The sequence below is a fragment of the Prinia subflava genome, chromosome 1 (genome assembly GCF_021018805.1).
Source record: "Prinia subflava isolate CZ2003 ecotype Zambia chromosome 1, Cam_Psub_1.2, whole genome shotgun sequence".
Classification (NCBI taxonomy): domain Eukaryota; kingdom Metazoa; phylum Chordata; class Aves; order Passeriformes; family Cisticolidae; genus Prinia; species Prinia subflava.
Genome location: NC_086247.1, coordinates 7,794,024 through 7,815,387, shown reverse-complemented (window position 1 = coordinate 7,815,387; position 21,364 = coordinate 7,794,024). Strand labels below are relative to the sequence as shown.

Here is a 21,364-nt window from a genome sequence, read left to right as displayed (position 1 = left end):
TTTTCATGAGGTTAGAAAGGGAAGACAACTTGTTATCACACAGGAGGGCTCATTTATTCCTTTCCCTCTCTACCCTGGGTAAGTAAGACGTGGATTGAGAAACATGTTTATGAACAAGTTGTTTTCTGAAGTACGGAATATGCAACCAAAATATCTCAGATATCTAAAAAGGAAAACTAACCCGCACACTGAACATTTTGCTAAATACGTCATGTTTTATATTTTAAATAAAATACTGCATTCCATCAAGATTATTTTAAAGCTTTCAAATATACTTAATCCTCAATTACAATCTCATGCTTTTATTTTAATTCATAATATTATGACTGTTAAATACACCTCCCTTCTCTTGCCTTAGAACTGAGGGAAAAGCTTCGGAGCTTTTAAAGAAGATTTAAGTAGCTTTTAAATTTCTAGGAGATAGTACATTTTAAATTCATATCACTTAAGAAATTTATTATAGTAATACCTGCATAAGCTATTTTTTCATTTTTCTTTTTAAATTTCTTAGAGATTAAAAATATTTGAGCTTTTAATGTGCTATTTCAATGTTGAGTTTCAAACCCCCTTTGCCCTGAAGTTCTTTAACATTTTCTCCTTTTATAATCTAAAATAGCATTTCAATTCATCTTATGCTTGTTATTTCCTAAATCCCCAATGCCCTGCATTTCCCCTTTTTTAAAAAAATTGTTAACATTTCTATTCTAAATTAGCAGTATTAAGAAAAAGGTTCCCCAAGTCAGGTTGGGAGGCAGGTACATTAATAGGGATGATGATTTCAGATGTCAGGGTAAGTGACCCTGCCAAGGTGGAAGCCAAGAACAGAACCTCGGCTGCAGGAACTGACGCAGGTTATTGCGATGGCTCTGCCCAGGGATCCTTCCCAGTCTGATTAGCACTGGGTCACCCTGCCCTGCTGAGCACAAAACCACAGCCACTCCCATCCCTTTCCTTCAGTGTCCCCAAGGATGAGGAAACCCACAGAGCCCACTGCACCACCCCAGACCCTACTGGGAATCCCATCCCATCCCACCCCTCCTGCCACGTGCACCAGCTGCTTCATCTCCCCTTGCAGGGCAGCTCTTCCCTGCCCCCTGAACAGGTAGGAGGAAGCAAAGCAGAAAGGGATTTCTCATGCCTATGGATACAGATGGCCACGAGCCAGGAATTGCAAGGGACAAACTCATCTCTGCCCCCTACAGCTGCCACACAGCTCCAAGTTTCGCTGAGTTACTGAGAAAGCAGAGTGCTGATGGACTGAAACACAGAGCTGGGAGGATAAACATGCACAGTGATGAGGAGCCAGGGCTCCAATCGCTCCAAAGCTACTGAGCTAGAGAATACACACATATATCAAACTGGAAATGCAATTAAAATGTGCTTGGCACAAAGACAGCAAAGCCACCCAGGGCACAGTGCCCTGCACCAGTTTATCACCAATTATCCTAAACCAGGTTTGGCTCAGGAACTCCACTTCTTGAGCCACAGGAGACCTTTACTTCAATTTTCAGGTGGGTGCCACAGACAGACATAGTAACAGACAAATTGGTGGCTAGAGGCAGCTCAGAGCTGTCAGTTCTTTCATCTCATGTTTTGGCCACCCCCTGGTAGCTTCACAAAGATTTTCCTCCAGAGAATAACCATGCACATGTCCTGCAATATGTGCTTTCAGAAAGGCAATATACCACTATACAGTGGCTTACTTTAAAAATGGAAAGCTATGTTAAACTCCAGTCTGTCTAGAACTGCATGTGAAGTAAAAATCTATTTTTTTTTTCCCAAATCTGAGTAACTAGATAAAGTTTACTCTTGGAAGGAAAACACCTCACAGACAGCTCTTTTCACTAGTGGCAGAAACAAAGTCATTAACTGAACACTGCTTAACTTGTTCCCAGAAGGATGGAGAAACTTGCAGTGGATGTGGTAGACACCCACATCCATACACAGGCATTAAATAAGCCCCATCCTGCCAAGCATCAGTAATTTCCTTCCCTGGCCATGTCCATCCTCTTTCTAAGTAGTTTATGGGAGAGGTTGCTCACTAAGAGCACACTTCAGCTTCCATCCTGAGTAACCTGGGTCCTCTAGGGCCACACATGAATTACTCTAATGAACCAAGCAGTCAAATCTCTCACAGCAGTTGCAAACCACTTTTTCCACAAATCAACCACAAAATAACTTAAAGAAACACAAGGAAGGTACTTGTGGCTTTAAGAACCAAAGCTAAGTCTCCTTTGTAGTCACAATAATTAACAAAATGCATTGAAACTGTTCTTCCACATTTTTCCTGAACTAGAACAACTAAAGATTAAACTCCTAACAAAGATAGATCATTTTAAAAAGTAAGAGCTGGCAGAACAGGGCTAAATGACAAGAACCACTGCTCTGGATTAGCGACAGTTAATCCAAAACATGGAGAAAAAAAAAGCAAAAAGGCTTAGGGAATTTGATCTTGCAAGTTAAAAAATCTATATATACACATGGTTTACAAACCAAGCAATTTATTCCAAGAATAGAAATGAAATATAGGTCACTTCTGGATTCTTAATCAAAATACTGTAGTATTCCTGTTAGCAGACTTAATCTGGGATTCAATTCATTTAGACCAAGTGATCAATCTGGAGCAAACAGAAAGCTTCTCCCATGCTGTGCACAGTCCTGCAAGAAGCTGTATGGTGACAATCTTAACTTACATTTATCAAGACTTCAAGCAGTAGATTTCATTAGAAAAAATGAGGGGGAAGCTGCAGGATTAGTGTAAACTACAGCTTTGCTATAGAATTGAAAGATGAAAAAAAAGTCCAAGATAGCTGTCTCATTTGGTTTCCAAGGAAAATGCTTGAATTAGTGCTGTATTTTTAAGCAATTAGCACAATATTGAATACAAATATATAGGCAGGTGCTAATAAAGTGCAACATGCAATAAAGTAGAGAAGAGTTATTTCCTTCTATAGAAGGAAACAACCTGAACAGAGGAAATTTCCTGAACAGAGACTGGCACAATTTAATACCTTTCCCTAGTACTGCACAGTCTGCTTCCATTTCTGCACACCCTGACAAAAACGAGACACCCTCTGAGCCTCTTTTCCCAGTACACAACCCTTGTGCTCAGCAGTGGGCAAACACCACTCCCACTGTTCACCAAGGCAGGTGCACCCGCCCTGATCTCCGTCCCAGTTCAGTCCAGCCTGGCTCCTGCAGGCACACAATTCCTCAGTCTCAGCTAAGAACCAGCAAGGACAAACTTCTCAGTCAAAAGCCCAAATGGCAATAAAATAAGGGGAGCCAGGAGAGTGACCAAGTCATCTCTCAAAAGTATGACACTCGGGGAAAGTGAAGGGCCACCATCTGACCTAGTGCTGTGCTACAGACTTCTATGTTCTGTCTCTAAATAAAAATATAGAAATGCCATCACTCCTATTACTGACAGTACTGATTGCTCAGCACCTTCCATCACCCCACAGGCTTCAGGAATATTTTGGAAAGTTTCAACAGCACAATGAGATGCAACCAGAGGAACATTTCGTCTGAAGTAATGCATGCACACTGCTAAGGAAAGCAAATTAACTGGGGAAAGTGTGTGCCCATGTGGGAGGGGAATATATTGTTGTCACTACCACTGCTGAAGATTCTCATTCTCTTAGCAGGAACAGAACTGCTTGCAAACCAGCCACCCCCTTTGACTGAAACTTTCTCAGCTCCAGCCTGAAAAGGCTCCCTGTGGTCCCCTTGACATGGCTACAGCACAGCCCCATTCAGAGCCCTCTCCACAGTGACAGCATTCCTGGCAAGCAGGCAGTCCCTTCTGGTCACATCTTGCTGCTTTCTCAAATGTCAAGTCTCCCCCTTGTGCAAAAAGAAAAAGGAAAAGGAAAAAAAAACCCAAAGAATAATAGCTTTACTTGCCTGAACATCGAAGTCTGGAAGGAGGCGAGTGATGGCCTGTGAAGAGATTTGAAGGCATTAATAGAAGTAACTTGCATCTATGGAAATGGTGCTTGGATATGTGTTCTAGCCCCCCCCCAGTTCTGCAGCTGAGAGCTCTCTGTCCATTCAATGAGAGCTTTTCTGATGAGCATCAAAATTCACTCAAGAGCTTTTAAATCCACTAGTCTTCATGGAGAAATGAAAGCAGTAAAATACTAGATTACAGACCAGCAAAATGAAGGACAAAAGCTGGTGCATCCTCAGTTATGTTTAAATCTCTGAGCAATACACTCACAAGGAGCAGTAAAAGTGAATTTTCCTGCATCACCTCTTGTAGCCATGGGACAGCAGACAGCCCCAGTCCTGCCCAGGATGGGAAGTCTCTATTCAAGAATGCACTGAACACTTGCAACTCAGTTCAGCAAGCATTACTGGGACTTGGTTACATGAGGTGGAAGATGGGAAGGGTCTTATTCCAGCCAAATTTAGTCTTTGCAGTGTTTGGGAGGCTGGCTGGGCACAGAGAGGTCCATTCCAACCTGGCACCTCCATAGCTGCTACTGAAAATCTCCTGCACCTGTCGAGGGTCTCGACCAGGAAAGGAGTTGGGTGACAACCTTCCCACCTCCAATAGCCTACAAGGCTCACAGCTTCAAAGGAGGAAATATCTGTAGTTATCTCCTTTTTTTAAGGGACAAGTCAAACTCTTATTTCCACTGCAGGGCTGAAAACAGAGGGAGAAACAGCCAAGCAAACACTTTATACTCAAAGTGCAAAAGAGGCTTGACAAATAATATGGAGATAAAAAGGAAAACTTAGCATCCTGGCAAGGAGATCCTTCAGCCTCAGAAGCCCTGGTAAATTAAGGACAGATGTCAGAAACCATAGCTGCTTTCTTAGGGGACCCTCAAAGCACTGCAGTACAACCTGTAATTCTCACAGCTGTGACTTTTAAGCACCTAGGCACAGTCTTGGACATGCAAACAACTACCTAAGATCTGACTCAGCAGAAATAATTTTGCACAGCTTTAGCTTTAGACAATATGCTGTGTTTTACTGTATTGTTGGTCTCGTGACCCCTCAAACACAGCATTTCAGCCACTGTTGTTCCAGTGGGACCCAGAGCTGAAAGAAATAAGTATATTTGGCATCTGTACCAACAGCATATGAAATAAGGGTGGTCACTGCCCAGGAACAAAGACTTGGCTGTGGCAGAAACCCAAGCACAACAAGATAGGACCTAATTCCAGAGAGCCTCATCCAATAACCAACTCAAAACCAGCTCCACTGTCCATCTCAATATGTGCTGGGCATCCTTCAGGGCAACCTTTTCCACTTTCACAAAATACATTAACATCCTTCATGTATGTTACAACGGCACAGAGGAAATCAAACTCTGTCCTAGCTTCCCCCATGCATACAAAATTTAAGGTAACATCATGAACAAAAGCATATAGGGCTCATTGTCAAGATTCCAACTTTTGACCTATGTGCTACCAAAACCCAGGAAGTTAATATTGTTAAGATATTTCTGAACTTTGAAGCAAAACTATTCCAGTATCAACAGGACTTCTGCTTAGAATCTCCTTTGCTTTGGTAGTTCTGAACAATATGGGCATTAAAAAGAAGTCTTAGTTTCTGAAAAGTTTGAGTGCTGCATTCAGTGGTATCCAAACAAGCTCTGCTTTCATGCAATGTCCTTGGCAAAGGAGCTGTGTTTAAAGTTTCTCTAGCCATTCCACCGCAGTCACAAGTGGAAATTATTTTCTGAAGTGTTTACGTAAAAGAGGGAGGGAATAAAAAAGAAAGCAGATAGAGCAATGAATTCTAGTGTATAAGACCAGAAAGAAACCCAACACATTTATATACATCACAGTCAAGAAAAAATGTCATTGGGAACAAGAGAAAAAGTCTTAGTTTTGTTCCAAGAAAATGCTGAGATGTTTCTTCACGTATTACAGTGAATTTTTTGCCATGAACATACCAAAGCACAGAGTATGGCTACCACTGAAGAGTCAGATAGCCACTGAATCCAGATGTTAGGGTGATAGGGTTGTTTCATTTTTTTTTTTTTACAAGTCCAATTAAGAGTGGATAGTAGTATAACAAGGTTAAAAAAAAACAAACAAAAAACTAGGATGTTTCTGTGCAGCAGCTCCAGTGGCTGCAACAGGCTGTGGGTTGTACACAGCCAGCTGGCTGTAACTCATGGCTCAGAGAGGACAAGAAAGGGCTCAGCCCTACCTCTGGACTCAGCTTGCCCAAAGGAAATGTAAAAGCTGTCTCTGTGAGAGGCAGCTGACAGAGCAAAGCCTGTCTTTACATTGAGAAGTGTGTAGCTATAGAGGCATGTACACGAGAGTGCCCACCTGGCATGATTTGATACAGATAAAGACACCCAGAGCTGTCATTATTCAGATAAGAAAAAATGTCACCATCATATTAAAAGAACAAAACCAAACAAGAACAAATAATTAAGGTCAGGTTTGCATTATTTAAAAAAAACAACCCAATGAACTATTCTTATTCCATCTCCAGTTTCTTTTCTCCTTCTGTACACTATGTTCAAAATAATCTAAAAACACATGTACAGTTCCAAAAGCAGTCCTGACAGAAAACACAGAAGCTCCAAAATGCTTTAAAACAATTACCTCCTCCTTCTCCACCAGAGGTTTCACCTCTGCAAGGTGAGCATCCTGGAACTCTGTTGACATGGTCAGTAGCTGATATCTGCAAAGAGGAAAAGAGATTTGTTCTCAGCATCAAAGATTAAATACAGGAACAAGTAAAGATCCTGCTCCACCCAGCCCCCACAATGACCCACTCTTTCAGGTTATAGTTTAAAAGACCTCTGCAAGAAGGTTATAAATCTCTTGTAAAATGCCTCCCTGGTTTATTTATATACACAATCCTGCACAATATGAGATTAAAAAAATATTAAGGCTGCAAGATCAAACAGAAGTTTAGCAGCTTCAGAGCAGAGAATGCTGAAGCAAACAGGGCAGGGACAGCAGAGAGAACCATGGAAACTGTCATCCCACGGGTAAAAGAAGGCATAGCCAAATCTACACACCTACCTACTGAAATTTGATTGAGCAGTTGTATCTGAAAACTGTTTATTTTTTTTTTTTCAGTGTATGCAAGGCTCTCTCACTATCCCCCAGACTATTACAGTGAGAAAAATCAAACTGGACACACATTAGCATCATTTTATTGTCAGATTGATGTGCTCCACTCTTCAGGACAGATAAAAATCAGATACTCCTTTAAGTGGACACCAAGAAGGTTCATGCAATAATGCTATTTTCAAAACTGTCAGAGGAAGGAACAAGACCTGCTGTATCCTGCGTTGTGATGTCCAACCCTCAGCTGCAGGAAGCTTAACTGGGAACACAGACACAGCAAACCCCAGGAGAGGTGACTGCCAAGGCAAACAGAGTCAGAGGCCGTGGCTCAGGTGCAGAGCACCTTCTTCACTGGTCCAGACTGGAAGCTGAGAACATCTTCCCACTCCCTCGACAGAGATAAGGTACAGGAGTCAGGGCAGCTCCCTGTGAAGCTCTAATGAATGACTAGAAACAGTTCTCAAAAGAGATCCTAGAAGCACTGCAGCAGCAAATTCAGAAGCCAAAGTCGTTTTATTACATATCCTTCAGCCTGCTGGAGAAATGCATATCATGCGGGGTTTGGGCATCTTTAATAAGTTTCCAGTTTTGTCCATCTGCACAGTTATAAAACAATATTTACTTTTTAAGATACTTTTAGTCTCAAGTAAAACATAGGAGTAAGAACACTCAAAGCAAGCCAAAACCTGAAAGATATTTAGGAATTATTGATTAGGTCTAACTGAACACATTTTAATTATTTTCTGAAGATAAGCACAGAACTACAGATCACAATTTACATTGATTCTTTAAAGCATGGTTCCCTGCCTCCTGACTTAAATCTGATTTAAGCCCATCATGCTGTCTACATAAATGATCTGATGGCTCAGGAAGGGCTGTGAAGCCCACAGGAGCATCCAGGCAGTGGCAGCAGCATTATTTTTCACTCTGCCCCATGGGTTAACTCGATGCACTTGTCCCTGGGCAAAGATGCTCTGGTGACAGTCTGCAGGACAGCTGGATGCTGCAGAAAGCTACAAAGGGACACACTCAGACCAAAAGTTAATGCTGGAAAAATGTGTGTGTCCATTCACATTCAAATAGCTTTGGATTTTTGGAACTATTCTTGCTAGCTATGCAACTGGGGGGAATTTTGGTAATAATTAGACTGTGGATTTTAAGTTTAGAGAAATTTTTCATTAATATTTTACACCACCAGTTGAGGCATGAAGACAGGACCAAAACTAACCCCATTGTCAGTGCTTTGTCCTTCAAATTTACAAGATGATATCAGAGGTTCTTGAATAGTCAGGAGACTCAAGTGACTCTGATTCACCCTTTTCTCCAGGTTTTCCATTGTGTTTTGTCTGTTACAAATTTTAATCAAAGAATCAGCAGGAAAAAAGTTGCAAAATTTTTAGAAACTGCAAGTGACATTTTAGCAAATGTTACATGTTTTTGTGATTACAGCCATCTATGTAGTCTGCCATTCTACACAGTGAGCCATTGGGCATGGCAGAGAGGAAAAAGAAATGCTATTGCAATATTTGGAGGTGGAAATACTCATATGCAACTGCACCTATGAACTTTTTTTTTTTAAATTCAGCAAGTTCTATTAAGACAAATACCTTAATATAGCACCTAATTCTGCAATAGGGACTAGAAATGCAAGATATTTTTCTCTTGTTTGCCCATAGGTGATGAGAGCAAGAAGCCAGGTCCTCTGCAGTTTTTCAGTAAGAAGTGGCTCAGGGAACAAAGCCACAGGCACTGTTTGTGGAATAGAAATGTTTATATGGGATAGTTTCAGGTTTTCAGGGACTCAGAGCATTGACTACAAATAAGTGAAAAAATCGTGCCAAAAAAGAACAAGATGGATATTTTTATAGCCTTAAAAACAATCTTGTTTTCATAACAGTTCAAAGTTGCTGCTGTGTGTTTCCGAAGGAGCGGCGTTAGGAAGTGCTGACCAGCAGACTGCACGACTGCCACCAAGCCTGCTGAACAAGAGCCCTGCCCTCACCCAGTTCTCACTTTTGGGAAGATACCATATCTTGGAGCCACAGTGTTTTCAGAGCAGACATTTCCAAGCTCTGGGCTTTCCTTCTGTGCATCAGGAATACCTGAAACCTTCCCACCAAGCGGCAACCTTGCGTTAAGGCGGGATAATGCCACTGTTTGTTCACAAGAGCTGGCAAACAAAGCCCCTGTATCTGACACCACTGCAAAAAACATCTTATTTTCCAAGGAGAAAGACAGGGAAGTGGCTTTGTACCATCCTTGTTCAGCACAAATTTTATACTTTCTAAATAGGTGCTTTGTGCTGCCCTCTGTTGTGTGACAGGGCAGCTCAAAGCTAATGTATCTGCAGAACTCTCCTAAACAGATAACCATACAAGCATCCCTTTATACACATTTCAAAGCACTTGCCTCACAGATGCCTTCCAAAGACAAAGTTCATTTATATCTGCAAGCAGCAGCGTAAAGTTGCCAACTTGGAGAAAAACAACCTTTTTTCACTCTGCTTGGCCAATTCAGCCTGCTGAGGGGTCCCAAGTTCTCTTCTCCAGGAAAAGCCACTTCCACACAGTGGCCACCCACCACCCTGCACCCAGATACCTGCTGCAATTGCTACTCAGTGGTTTAAGTTCCACAATAATTATACTTCAAAGAGAAAATTAAATCTTTAAGACCCTTCTGAGGTGGAAAAATGCTTTAAAACTGATGGCATATCTTTGCCATGTAGTAGGAAAGGCATCAGACTCTAGGAAGGAAGCAAGGTGTGGGGAAGGGCGAGGTCATCTGTGCAACAGTGTTAATTTAATTCAGAGGCTTTTCTATATCCCTCCCAGCCCAATCCCACTGCTCCAAAACCACTGCAGCAAGTGTCATAACCAAGGCTAATAGCTCAGGAATCTCTATCAGGAGCCTGAGTATTTTGATATTAAAAGTTCAGAATACATCCCCTCTCCCTCTGTATCATTACTGGAGAAATAATCATTGCTGCAGCCTAGTTTTGGTGGCAGAAGGTACAGGATACCTGTGCAGCCTGGCTTTGCATAACAGAGATCCCAGTAAAGAGGCTAAGAAGGCACCCATCAGGCCATCCTCAGCCCCCAGCAATGCTGCAATCATAAATACCAAACATTAGGTAACATGCATATGTGTAACTGAATTCTTCTCATGCACAGAAGCAAACCAAGTTCCAAGATCCCCCATTTCAAAGTTCCTGTTTCTGGAGGCACGTGCAGGGTTGTCCAAGCTTGTGCCATGGGGTGCATAATCAAACACGATGGCCTCACACCCATGAAGGGTTGGGGGCAGTGCTACCAGCTCTACAAGATTTCTCACACCCAACCAATTTCTATTTATGTGCTATCATAGAAAACAAAAGACAACAAAACGCTCCTGCCTGAGCATTTCAGAAATAAGGCAATTTCCTCAAAATTGCTTGTTTAAACACTGGCAGCAGAAATTATTCTCCTTTTGAGTACTGATGTGTAGAAGGGTAAGCAGAACATCCTAATGGCATTTTCATCTCTGCAGGCTGAGCGAGCAGGAGGGATAGCAATCACTCTGCATGTGGGATTAAATACTCATGAGCACCCAATGGTAAAGAGGGAAACAGCTGTGGGCACTGAGGGCCCCAGCTCCCAAGAACTGGTGTTCCCTTAGGAGAAAGGGGGACCATGAAACTTGTTCTCCAGGACCACAGGAGAAAGGTGCTTCCAAGCCAGTCACATCACTCTGACTTTATCCATTGAAAGCTACAGGAGTCTTCAGCACTGTCATGAAAGAAGGTAGGAAGGGCAGGCATGGCAGAGGTTTTGTGCACCTGTAGCAACTCCCAGAACAATTATTCAAGGATGAGATAAGGATGGAGGGAGCTAAAGTGTCTCCAAAGCTCTGAAAAAGTTGATTGACAAATAGCCACAACAACAACAACAAAAAATAACCAAGCATCTCAGGCCTCCGACAATGAAGGAAAGTTACTGGGGTGCTCAAACAGCCTTTGAGACTTCCACAGTCAATTAGACCTCTTCCAGCCATTAACAGTAAATGCTATAAACTTGTCTGACTGCCCCAATATAAACATGGTTACTGCAAACTGGAGGAAAGCTTGAAAAAAAAATTGTCTCCACTAAGCAGAGACTAAACAGAGGCAAGTGACCATCAAGATAAGACAGTTCATAGCACCACTTGCAGTTATGGGCCATAAGGCATCTCTAAGTGCAGTTTACATCTCAGGTATTTTATAACAAAGTAGATGAATTTATTCTTCCCGTTTGTGAATCAAATTATTCATTTGCAAGCATCCAAACAGTTCATGCATAAGCATCTGCCCCCACTCTGCCCTGTTTAAACTACTCTTTGTTACAGGCATTGGTATCACAAGGTCCTTTGTGTACAGTTACTGCTTTTCTCTGACATTGTTCCACACAATAAATTATGAAAGAGGTTTTACAGCAGTTCCTCCCCTTTAAAAAAGGCAAATGACTTTTGACAGTTAAGTAGGATCTGAATAAACAGTCTGAGCAGGAAATGCCAAAAGCTGAAGCCCCTGCACTACCTGGGACACTCCAGGCCTTAGTCTCCAGTTACACATTATCTCCATTTCAAACTCAAAGTTAATAACCTGAGACAAAGGAAGTTTGAAAGTGGAACTCTTAAATAGCCTGAAGTTTCAAATGAGAAAAGGTCAAGAATCAAAGCATTAAATGAAATATTATCAGGGAACTGAAACAGTTCTGCTGCCTGGTGGTCTCTAGTTCACAGATGTCCTGGCAGCTGCTATCACCTAGTCCTCTTCAAGCACAGTACACTGCTGACACTCAAATTCATTACTTTTTTCTAACCATTTTGCTTTTATTTTCTCTCAACCCTCTTTGGGAATTAGTCCACCAGAATGTTTTCATGAAGGCTCTAGTTGAAAATGAGAGCTGGCAGCCAAGAAAAAAAACCCACAAATGAGGGTTATTAGGAGGATAATGTAGCATAACAGTGAATTTTTCAAGCCAAAAAACCAAGAAGAGCCTTAAGTCTTAACCGTTTTTAAGTTTACACTTATGCTACATGCTAATCAATCTGATTAGGAAATCAAAACCTTTCAGCCAAGAACTTGAACCCTGAGCCAAGCAACAGCTGGGTGAAGGCACAGGGAGACAGTGGCAGGGACAGAGCCAGCAGCTGGCCCAGCACAGGGGCACAGCTGGGGGGTCACACACTCCCCCTGCCCCACTGCCAGCAGCTGGGACCCTCTCCTGCAGTGCAGGAGATCTCCAGGCTCAGCTCCAGCCCCCTCCCCTGGCCTGTTTTCACTGTGCCACTGCCCCAGGCCCTGCTGGACACAGCTCAGCTGTGGTGGGATCAGACACAGCCTTTGAGCTGCCAGTGCCTCAGAGCAGGGGCTGCTCACTGCCCACAGGCACAAACCACGCTGGCAGCTGCCCGTGGACAGCAGCACCAGACACAGGGAGCTGGAAGCAGCCCTTCTGTCTGCCCCCCAGATGTTGAGCAAGAAACTGCTGCAATGCAGCTTGCACAACCCTCTCTCTCTGTGGGATGAGATGAAGAACGTTCCTTAGAAAGCTTGAGGTCCTCCCATGCTTGACAGGGGTAGAAGCTGGCTGTGGAAGGGTTGGTGAGCTGGCCAAAGGGTGTGCTTGCTGCTGGACACCCCTGCTGTGTTCCCCTCCCAATATAATGAGCAGCTATCTCTTCCTAGCTGGCAGGGAAATGGCAAGAGTTCAATGCCTTAGGGCTTTTTCCTATTGCAGCAATCCCTAATACTGCCTACACTATAACATCACAGCTCTGTGAGGGACAGATTACAAACCCTAATGCAGGTCTCAAAAATTCATGCTTCTTTAGCATCTGAGCCTGCCTCAGGTCACACCCCTGTGACAAGGGGTTCTGTCTGGCAATGCAAAGTGTTCCAGGCCAGGCTGGATGGGGCTTTGAGCAACCTGGCCTAGTGGAAGAAGGGCTGGAACTAGAGAATTTTAAAAAGACAGATCTGCCCATTCACACTGGTGCCAGTGTTGTGCTTTAGCTTTGAAGGGCTCCAGGCCCTGGGTGGCAGCAGTGGAGGGTGGAAAGGATGAACAGCAATCAGCTGCTTTCCCAGGCTTTGTTTCCTTACACCCACCCCCTCAGCCAGCCCCTCTCCTTCCACTGCCCCAGCCCCCTCCTCTGCATCCTTCCCACTGCCCAGGCACAAAGGTCTGACACAAAGACTGAAGGTGATGCCCTGACACAGGACCTGGCACCTGCTGTGCAGCGTTGGGCTGGGCTTTGGGGCCAGAGGAAATAACAGAGATGTTATGAGGGGGCAGAGATGGATTAGGTATTTCATAACATGGAAGAGACAGCTTCTGCCACAAAGATTACGGTCTAAACAGACAAGAAAAAAGCTATTGTTCCTGCAGCTCACCAGTGTCAGGACATGCTCCCTGCCCCCTCCTATTCTCAATCTGCCATGCTTTAATAGCTCATAGCTGCTGCCCAGCTGCAGCCGCTTCAACAAGTGGGTGGTTCTGCCGAAGTTAGAGGCAAAAACATTCTGAGATTATTCCAGAAAGGAGAGGCTCAGTATACTCAGAGATGAGGAATGTTGTCTGGATCTCTAGGTTGCACCCTTGCAAGAATATAGTGCATTCTTTTTGTATGTTCTGCATTTTCACATTGATGTTGCAATGATGAGGACTTAAGTTACAATGCATCACAGATAAGGTTGATGATGTTTCTTAATTTACATTTATTCATGAGGTTGTACTACAGGGGATGCAGCTTCTGAGTACATAGATTACTTGTTCTACCACCTATTAAAACTGCTTGGTCATTGCTGTTACAAGTTCTCTTTCCCTGCCAAAAAGTCTCGGCTGAAGTTTTCCATGATGAGGGCATGAAGGTTTTTGCTTGTTTGTTGAGGAGAGAAGTATAATTTATGGATATTATTCTGTTCCCATCCATGGCCAGTTCACTTTTCTAGGATGAACTTTAGCCCTCTAGAGCTTAATCAGAACTCAAACTTTACACAAATGGCCATTGTGTTAAGACACATCTTCTTCCCAAGCAAGTCCCTTTATAAAATTACCTGAATTTATGCATTTTCACATGCTGAATTACTCAGGACTACATCTGGGCAGAAATCTTCCACTGCCTACAAGCATCAGCACCCAAACATTCAGTATGATGTTCCCAAGGGCTGAGCACACAGCCTGTACCACAACAGGTGGCACTGGTGGCACAGGGAGTGTCTGAATCAGCTCCATCCAATTCTAGAATACTCCTTGCTCCTGCAAACAAGCTCTTTCAAAACCCTTCAAAGTGGGCAAAAGGCAATTCCCCATCCTCAGCTGACTTATTTCAAAGCCTTACCCATCTACACTCCAGGTTAGTGTCTATCACAGACAGAGAACTTCATTGTCACCTTCCAGGCTGTGTTTACACAAAGAGTTGGAGTTATACATGTCCAAACATTTATATGGCATTGGGATTTTATGTAAAACTTCATAAAATTCATAGTGCTTCACATGGGAAAAAATATGATGCTTTTAAACTGAATCATCTAGGAAAGAAAACATAAAAGGTCATCATAAAATTCTGCAGTGCTTCTACTGCATAATTAGTCCCATAGCCAAAACGCCACAACTTTGTCCAAGGATAAAAATACATCTTAAAATTTAGCAGGGATGTGTTACAGTACATGCAAAGCATGTTTAGAACACTCCAAAACTATGGCAGCAGGAAAATAAGATCATTAGTTTGGTAAGGTGCACAAGAGCTTCCTGAAGGAAGCAACCCACAAACCCACAGCAAGAGCAATCCTTCCTTCCTTTAACAGTGCATTTCCATCTGGATGTCTGCTTACTGTGTTCACAAATAAAAGTTCCTTTGAAAGGTGCATCCTACTTTGCTGATTGCTTTTCCAATACAGCTTATGCCTACCAGTGAACACACTACCAGATGTTACCACTTTTTTGGTTTGAACACCACTGCCTCCAACTACAGAATCTTCATGAGGGCATTAGAGTTTAAGATCTTTATAACTTAGTTTGTGCTTCCTAAAATTCAGAATTTCTTTAAGTCAGGTTGCAAGAGTGGTGAAATGGCAAGGATAGAAAAAGCACACGAGTTAAAATAAGCAAACCCAAGGAATGGTTGAAAGCAAATGGAAAGATTTGTTTTGCAGTGAGTTGGGTTTTCATGCTGCACTAAGTCGTAATGTTTGGTGTTTCCACTAATCTCTGCATCATCTGTACAGATCTAGCAGGCTGGCCTTCCCCATCCATGGTAGAAAATAAGTTGAAAAAGCTGTACTTTTGAAGCTATACTTAGGTCAGGCAGGAAGCAGCCAGTTGATGGCTTAGAAAAGTAGTGAATACCCAGTTTTAAAAACAGGTCTTGAAAAGGAAGATCTATATTGACTAACTTCCAGCTACCAAGAGAAAAAACTTGACAGATGAAAAGGATATATTAAAATTTTGACAACTAACTGAAAGGAAGTCGCCCCAAACCCAAAAGAAACATAGGAAACGTGATCAGCCACACAAAATAAGAGCAGCAAAACTGACACACATCCTGCTTAGGACAAAGAGATACAGCTGTGGAAAATGTCTTCAGCACAGGCAGTCCAGCTGTGCATCAGCAAGCACATCACAGAGCACCTCTGCATGGAGAACACTCCCTCTGACAACAAACTTCTGGGCATTATCCAAAGGCAACACTTGTGCCAGCTGGGAAACAAAATAGGCCTGAACCTGCAGCAGCCTTGAGACAAAACTAAACTCATCATCCTCATCATCCAATATAGGAGCTTACACATTCAAGCCTGACACTTGGACAATTGCAGGCTTTACTTTTTTCTGTACTCCACACTTGCTGCTCTGGATTAAATGCCAAGTTATGGTTCTGATTCACATGGACTCTCAGTGCTGGGTTTAATTATGTCATAATAACACTTCAATGATACATGAACACATATTCAGGAAAAGCTCTGAATGGCTCCTTACTGCTGCTTAAAAACCACAGCCAAAGGAAATTAACAGCAGGAATTACCTCCACTAGCTGTCCCTCCCTGAAGTCACCCAGGGCTCTGAAGTGACACAGATGGGGAAAAAAGCTGCCACCATCTGATAGACACACCAAGTTCAATAGCCATTATATTCACAGCCATTGATTTCCTAGATGTCTAACCCAGATTTCAGTCATCCATAGGAACACACACCACTCAATCTGAAAATGGGTTTGCCTTGCTCTTAGTCTTTGAAACAGTTGCAGAATATTTCCCCTAACTTTCCAGCAGTAACAAGTAATTTACTTGGAACTTTTGGGGCAAAGCAATTGACAGAGGGGTAACTGCTGCTCCTGGACCTGAGCAACCTGACCTAGGCGGGGGGACATCCCTGGATGGCAGAGGGGTTGGAACTAGATTGTTTTTAAGGTCTCTTCCAACCCAAGCCTTTATAACTTTGTGATGAGTTACTGAAACTGGAGATCAGCCCCCACCTAACTGTCCAGGGAAATTCTCCACAGAGGCAGCTTCAGGGACAGCACCATCCTGCTTTAGGTTAACACTCAAATTTGCTTTTAAAGCTGAAGCCAAGGGCAGTCTATAAGTGCAGTGCCATCTTTTTAGCAGAACACTGACAGGAAAAATTGGGGTCTTCTGTATTTCTAGGTGCTGTGACTGAACATGAAAGTTCGATCTAAAAAGTCATCTGGAAGCCTTACTTCATCTCCAGAACCTGTATGTCATCCTTGTCAATGCTAGGCATTAACATTGTTGCATTTCTTCTATTTTGGAAGCTTTTCCTTTCAGGTGATCAAACCAGAGCAGTTAGAGAAAGTCACTTGTATTGTATCTTGCTGCGACTGAACTGATCCAGGCCATTTTTTCCCCAGGCTGTGCTCTGCCTGACAGCAAACAGGCTTCTGCTGCCTTAAGCTTCCAGCTGGGCACATGATGTAAACACTGCTGATCCACCACAATTAGAATCTGTATTATTTTCAAGAGTTTTGCAGTTTCTCCTCGTGTTCAAGCTGAAGAGCTTCAAGCCAGCTTCACTCCTTCTGTATAATTTCTCTTACTCTTTCTCTATTTTGAGACAATAAAAGCAGGAAATGTCTCACTACATATCTGCTCTATGTTTTATGCTCTAATGAGGGAAAATGAAAAAACAGTATTTTCTATGGGAAGCTAGAAGTTCATCAAAATCTCTTAAGCTGGTTATGAGAAGATTCATGTTGTACTTCAGTCAAAGAAATTAATCACTTAGGCTTAAAAATCTGAATCAAAGAATTTTTCTCCCAACACTTCACTACTAATCTCACCTGAACTACAAGAGCAAATTACTTAATTGCTTTATAACTACCTCTAAGGACTAGGTTCCCTTGCCAAAGAGTTCCAAAAGGTGCCTTGTAATCTCCCCCTATAATTGTCATAGTCCAAAAAGGAATATCCAAAGAGCAGGGTACCTCCCACTGGAGGAAAGACAATAGGAGAATCCTGCTGGTTTTACTGAGCATTCATACAGTCTACCCAGATGGCTTGTCACAGTTTTAATGTTCCTTTTATTTTGGCAAGAATAAAAATAGCCATTGTGGAATTCTGGTAGCCCAGGTGCTGGTTCCCAAACCAGGCCGCACATGTGGCAGCCCTGCCTCAGCAGAGGGTGACACTTCTTTGGCTACTGCCTAATTCTCTGGACACCTGATGCTTTGACATCTCTGTCTTGCTGTCATCTTGGTAAAGAGGCCAATGAATGCAGGAAATAACTACAAAACCCTTCTTTCTAAGGGAAACAAATGAAAACCCTAGCTTTCATTTCCTAGTCTAGACCCTCCTTCACCAGTCTGATTCAAGATCAATCACTTTGCAGTGCCCATTCTCAGGAAAAGAACTGATCTTTTTACAAGGGCATGCAATGACAGCACAAAGGGTTTAAACTGAAAGTAGGTCCATTTTAGCCAGACACTGGGGAGAAATTCCCCACTGTGAGGGTGCTGAGGCACTGCCACACGGTGCCCAGAGAACCTGTGGCAGCCCCATCCTTGAAAGTGTTCAAAGCCAGGCTGGATGGGGCTTTGAGCAACCTGATCTGGTGGAAGGTGTCCCTGTCCATGGCAGGGGAGTTTGACTAGATAATCTTTCAACAAAAAAAAACACTCTATGATCTCTTAGTTCCATAATTGTAGAAATTCCTGTTCAAAGTTTTCAAAGTTGAAATCAAATCCATTCAGTTATCTGCTACACAAGGAACTCAGATTCAGAAGCTGAGGCCTCCAGGCCCCCAAACCATTATGCTGTGGCATCTGTTCAGTTTTTACTGAAAAATATTAGGTACAAAAACCAAACACTAAGGAGTCTCTCATTACTACATTAAAACCTGCTTTCACTGCATCTGTGTTTTCCATAGCAAAACACACACCAGTCCCTCCTGAACACATTCATGAGTTACTCTTCTTAGAGGGTCTGGGCCTCATTAGTACCCTGGGAACTGTACAAGGCTTTAAGAATCACTGTGTGAGCTGCATCTACTCTGAGCTTTAGCATTTCATCCAAAGTCATTAAATTCTTGCTGTGCACAGAACATCATACAGCATTAGCTGCCTGCTGTTTACTCAAGTACTTCTGATAAAAACACAGTCACTCTGTCAAACTACATTAGACTCTGGTTAAAAGACCACAAAATCAAAACAACAAAAAAAAATCCACACAAAAAGAAACCCCCTAATGAAAATATCAAAAACAAACCAAAACAAAAAAGCCCCCACCAAAAAAAAAAAAACCAACCAAAAACCAAAACAAAACACAAAAACCAACCACCAAACATGTTCCCAAAGCCAAGTTCAAAGTGCACTGCTTAATGCCACTGGCTGAAGTTTTGATGTAAATTATACCTGTAACAGCCAAAGCTAAAAACAGCAAGGCAAGCTTCTCAGATGTTTACCTGAGGCACTTGATAGCTCCTCTTTACAGGTTATTTCCATTGCTTACCCTCAACACTGATTTTTACAGCAGCTGTGTATCTTTGACACACTTGGATACACAAAAAAGTTGATAAAAAGCCAGAAGAAAGCAAAACAATCAAAACACCATGCAGAGAACCTGGACCTGGAAGCTTCAGGTTGTCTTTGACTTCTTCCATGTCATTACAATTGCACTTTCTAAGTTCATAATACAGTTCCTATTCAAACCAGAGAAAGAAAATCTTCAAAATAACATAGGTGATAAATACTTCTATGTGAAGCGCTGTTCTGGGGATGGGTGCTAAACAGGGCACTAAGATCATTGTGAAGCAGTGAGCACTGCCAGCTTGCAAGTGTTCTACGATGAAAATCATTAACCAAAAGCTCCTCCTTAGCAGAGGCGAAATCCCTCATTCCATCCAGCCCAGTGCGCGGCTGCTCCTACACTGCAAACACTCCTCAAGTGCTCCGAGCCGAGCCGAGCCGTGCCTGCCGTCACACACGGCGACACCAACCCAGAAAGAACTGCCCTCCCCTGTGCTCCAAACCCAGAGCTGCGGGAGCAGAGAAACACAGGCCGTCACCGCTGGTCAACTTCCCTACAGAAAGTGTGTGCTTTGGCTTCACAGCTGCTCTGCAGCCCAGCCCATCCCGCTGCTGCCCGGGTGCAGCATCCCGCGGCCGCCCCCGCTCCCGGGAAGGGCCGGTCCGGCTCGGGGGAACGAGCGCTGCCCCTCCGAGCCCCCCGCACCCGGCAGAGACTGCCCGGAGCGACGGGAAAGGAGCGGGGCTGAGGGAAAAAGGACGGGGTGATGCGAGGATGCTGCGCGCCCGAGGGGACAGCGAGGTCCGCGGGGACGGACGGAAAGACGGACGGAAAGACGGACGGAAAGACGGACGGAAAGACGGACGGAAAGACGGACGGAAAGACGGACGGAAAGACGGACGGAAAGACGGACGGAAAGACGGACGGAAAGACGGACGGAAAGACGGACGGAAAGACGGACGGAAAGACGGACGGGGCTCTCTCTCACCTGCCGCGCTCCCGCAGTCCCCGCGCCGCCTCTGCCGCTCCGGCCGCCGCCCGCGGCCGCGGGGACCCTTTATAGCCCCTGCCCCGCCCGCCGGGCGGTGCCGCCGCCACCGCCGGCTCCTCCCGCCGCCTCCGGGCTCGCCCGTGTGCGGCGGCCGTGCCCCGTGCCCTGCCCCACAGCGGCCCTGGGGAGCAGCGGGGAGCCCCGACGCCCACCCGCAAGCCCGGGTGCCCGCTGCTCCCCGGGCGCGCAGCCCAGCGGGAGCAGGCTCAGCGCTGGCATCGCCTTCCCGGGCGGGCTGCAGAGCAGCCAGCGGCGGGACCCGCGTCCCGCTTCCCCGGGCAGCCGCGGCTTCCAGCGGTGTGGCGAGGAGAAGGGAGTGTGCTCAAGGGCTCGCCCGAGGGCCGAGCAGCAGCCCTGGGAAAGCCGAGCCGAGGGCGGCGACAGCGGGGTGCTGGCACAGGTGGTCCAAGTCCTGCCGACATATTTCTATATAGATATAAAGTGTGTTTACCAGAGTTGCAAAATCCTGTGCTTGCACATTAATATGAGCATTAGGAAGGAACTGTAACTGCAGGAGGGAAATAATGCCTGTGCACATTCCTGGTGAAGTTCAGAGGGTGCAGCGGGTGCTGCAAGTGCTGGGTGAGTTTCCCAGTGAACAGCCCTTTGGCAAGAAGCGCAGCTAATCGTTTATTCCAAAAAAGAGGCCCTTGCCTGCTGAGCAAAGAGTATCTCTGTACACACAGTTCTGTGTGCAGCCGTCTGCTGAGAGGCGAGTTACACTGTCACGGCCTGAGCTGCTTTTTCTGTGACTTTTCTGCAAAACACTTCCCCCAAGTGTGTGATTTCACTTAACAAACTTCACTTTCATGGCATGTTACTGTGACCCAAACACGTGAAATCCACAGCATGTTGTCATTCCCCCTTGTGAAGTGGCCTGAAGAGGAAATCAGAAATTCCTCAAACCCTGAAACTCTGTTAAACTCTCAGCCTCTGTTTTCTCAGCTATATAATAAGGTTATTAAGTCGAGTCCACAAAAGCTTACTTCTGCTCAAATGCATATGAGCTTCTCTCCTCCTAAGTCAGCTTCTGCACCTGTGTCAGAAACTGCTGCTTTTGGGAGTAGAACCCTGGAAGTCTGACTCCTTTTTCCCCACAAAATTATGGGAGATCATGTTGTGCAGCAATAACTGTGAAATATTACCAAGTGTAGAATAAAAGAAATGTCTTGTTTTCTTCCTTTTGATTAGTTAATGTCTGCAAGGATGAAAAGTTTTTCTGACCAATGCGAGAGAGCATTTGTCATCCTAAGACAGCACTGT

The 21,364-nt window shown here is 44.1% G+C and overlaps 1 protein-coding gene across 1 annotated transcript in view; it reads right to left on the bottom strand.

Annotated features, from left to right (window-relative positions):
• NDRG1 (N-myc downstream regulated 1) overlaps positions 1 to 20,117 on the bottom strand; it is a 39,492-nt gene extending 19,375 nt beyond the window's left edge. The window contains exons 1-3 of the mRNA XM_063409085.1: positions 20,039 to 20,117; positions 6,579 to 6,657; positions 3,907 to 3,942 (exon numbers count right to left, since the gene is read on the bottom strand). Coding sequence (XP_063265155.1) covers positions 3,907 to 3,942; positions 6,579 to 6,641 — 99 coding nt within the window. The 5' untranslated portion in view covers positions 6,642 to 6,657; positions 20,039 to 20,117. The remainder of the gene's footprint in view (positions 1 to 3,906; positions 3,943 to 6,578; positions 6,658 to 20,038) is intronic.
• Between the last annotated feature and the right edge of the window lie 1,247 nt (positions 20,118 to 21,364).